Source organism: Etheostoma spectabile, chromosome 22, assembly GCF_008692095.1.
Source record: "Etheostoma spectabile isolate EspeVRDwgs_2016 chromosome 22, UIUC_Espe_1.0, whole genome shotgun sequence".
Taxonomy (NCBI): Eukaryota; Metazoa; Chordata; class Actinopteri; order Perciformes; family Percidae; genus Etheostoma; species Etheostoma spectabile.
The window spans coordinates 13,777,250-13,779,099 of NC_045754.1; the positions used below are offsets into that span (position 1 = coordinate 13,777,250).

General features: G+C 35.6%; 1 protein-coding gene across 3 annotated transcripts in view; it reads left to right on the forward strand.

The window, feature by feature from the left end:
* The first annotated feature begins 1,106 nt into the window (after nucleotides 1–1,106).
* terf1 (telomeric repeat binding factor (NIMA-interacting) 1) overlaps nucleotides 1,107–1,850 on the forward strand; it is a 5,933-nt gene continuing 5,189 nt past the window's right edge. For all 3 annotated transcript variants that reach the window (XM_032503648.1, XM_032503649.1, XM_032503650.1), the window contains exon 1: nucleotides 1,107–1,376. In XM_032503648.1, the coding sequence (XP_032359539.1) occupies nucleotides 1,193–1,376 (184 nt within the window). In that variant the 5' untranslated portion in view covers nucleotides 1,107–1,192. The remainder of the gene's footprint in view (nucleotides 1,377–1,850) is intronic.

The following is a 1,850-nucleotide window of genomic DNA, read 5'->3' on the forward strand; positions in this document are numbered from 1 at the left end:
ATCTCAAAGAACTGGAAGACTTTTGTAAAAAAGACTGGGCGAAGATACCTCAAACAAGAATTGAAAGACTCTTGGCTGGCTATAAGAAGCATTTACAAGCTGTGATACTTGCCAAAGGGGGCAGTACAAGGTATTCACTCTGCAGGGTGCCCAAACTTTTGCAGACGCCATTTTTTTTGTTTTCTGTTATTTAGAAAGTGTAAATGATGGAAATAAAATCTAACTTTTTGTGACATATTATACGAATGTCTAATCTGTCATTTGATGCCTTTTGGAGATTTTTCCATCTTTTCTTGGCTTCTTTATGCACATTAATGCACATTTTTACCTGGGGTGTCCAAACTTTCGAGCCCCACAGTAATATGATACAAATATGAGTTTATTACCAAGAAGTTCTGGCATGTAATATCTTTAATGTAAAAAAAAAAAAAGTTTGTGCATTATAGTAATATAATAATATTATCACTGTAGTTGTATCACATGGAGATAGAATAACAGTAACTATTACATCCATTGTGTCACACATTCTTAACTGTCTATTAGATAAGTGTAAATACATAATGGGTGAGGATGTTTGTATTATTTTTTCCTCATATCCAAAACTTGCCTCAGGTATGTTTTGAACTGTAAGCACTTTATAAAAAAGAATGCCTGAAAGGTGCCATCTGGAATGTCTAACATGTCTTTCCTTTTTTGTGTAGATCTCATAAATCTTTTAGAGTTTTTAAGCCTACATACTAAGGACATTTTTGAGTAAAAGGAGCACAGACATCATCACCTACCCATGTTGATAACATATCAAAAGTTTAAAAACTTGAACAACCTTCATTCTGTGGCACTATTTTCAGCTCAATGTCCTAAAATGTGTCAATACTTTATTCTCCGTGTTTTTATATACACATAGTTAACTATAATGCAGTCCAAAACAATAACACAACTTGGGGAAAATACCATAATTTTAAGAGTCATGGCTCTAAAATAGTCCAACCAAAAAAAGATGAAAATTAAGTTCACGTTGTTTTTTATTAGCTGTAGTTACTTCTCCCAAACGCAGAATGGCGCTGTAGGCTGCCATGCGAGGACAAGTTAAACTAAAGCGCGCGGAAATCGCAAAATCAAACATTCCAAAGAAGAAGAACTCAAACTATTTTCACTTTCAAAGGATCTCTGACAAAAGTAATTGTAGCTAAACATGGAGCCTGAAATTAACAATGAAACTCCTACAGTTGCTAGTTATATAGATGGAAATGTCCGTTTTTCTCATGTTTCCGCTGTTGCTACTGGGTGGATGTTTGACTTTATGTTTGTAAGTCTGTGTCGACGTTTCAAGGAAGGCAAATTTGATGAATTCAATGAAGCGCTTTTGACTTTCCAGGGTAAGTTATTCAAAGATAACAAACACTCAACGTTAGCTAGCTAACGTAAACTAGCTACTAGCTAACAATCCAGGCAGCACCTCTGCCGAGTCCAGAGAGAACAGTTAGCGATAACGTTATAAGTTTTTAAAGTCTTTAACTAACATTAGCAACGTTAATAACTCGCGCGCACATATGGACAAAGAAACGACCTCGTAAGATATAGCTAACGCTAGCCAGTTAGTTATGGTTATAGTTAACCTATAACTAATGTTAACGGTAAGTTTGCCCACTATATAAGCAGCACCTTTAAGCAGAGTGTACGAAGACTGAAATACTGTAGAAATAAAATCTGAACGGTGGTGCTAAGTAATATTAAATTAATGCGTCATATGAAGCCATCAATGTGAGAAGATAATTGCTATCCTCCATGCTAAATCTCTGGGTGCACTTCTGACCCGAGTATCCACCGAGCCTATAGTAAATTGTGAGTTC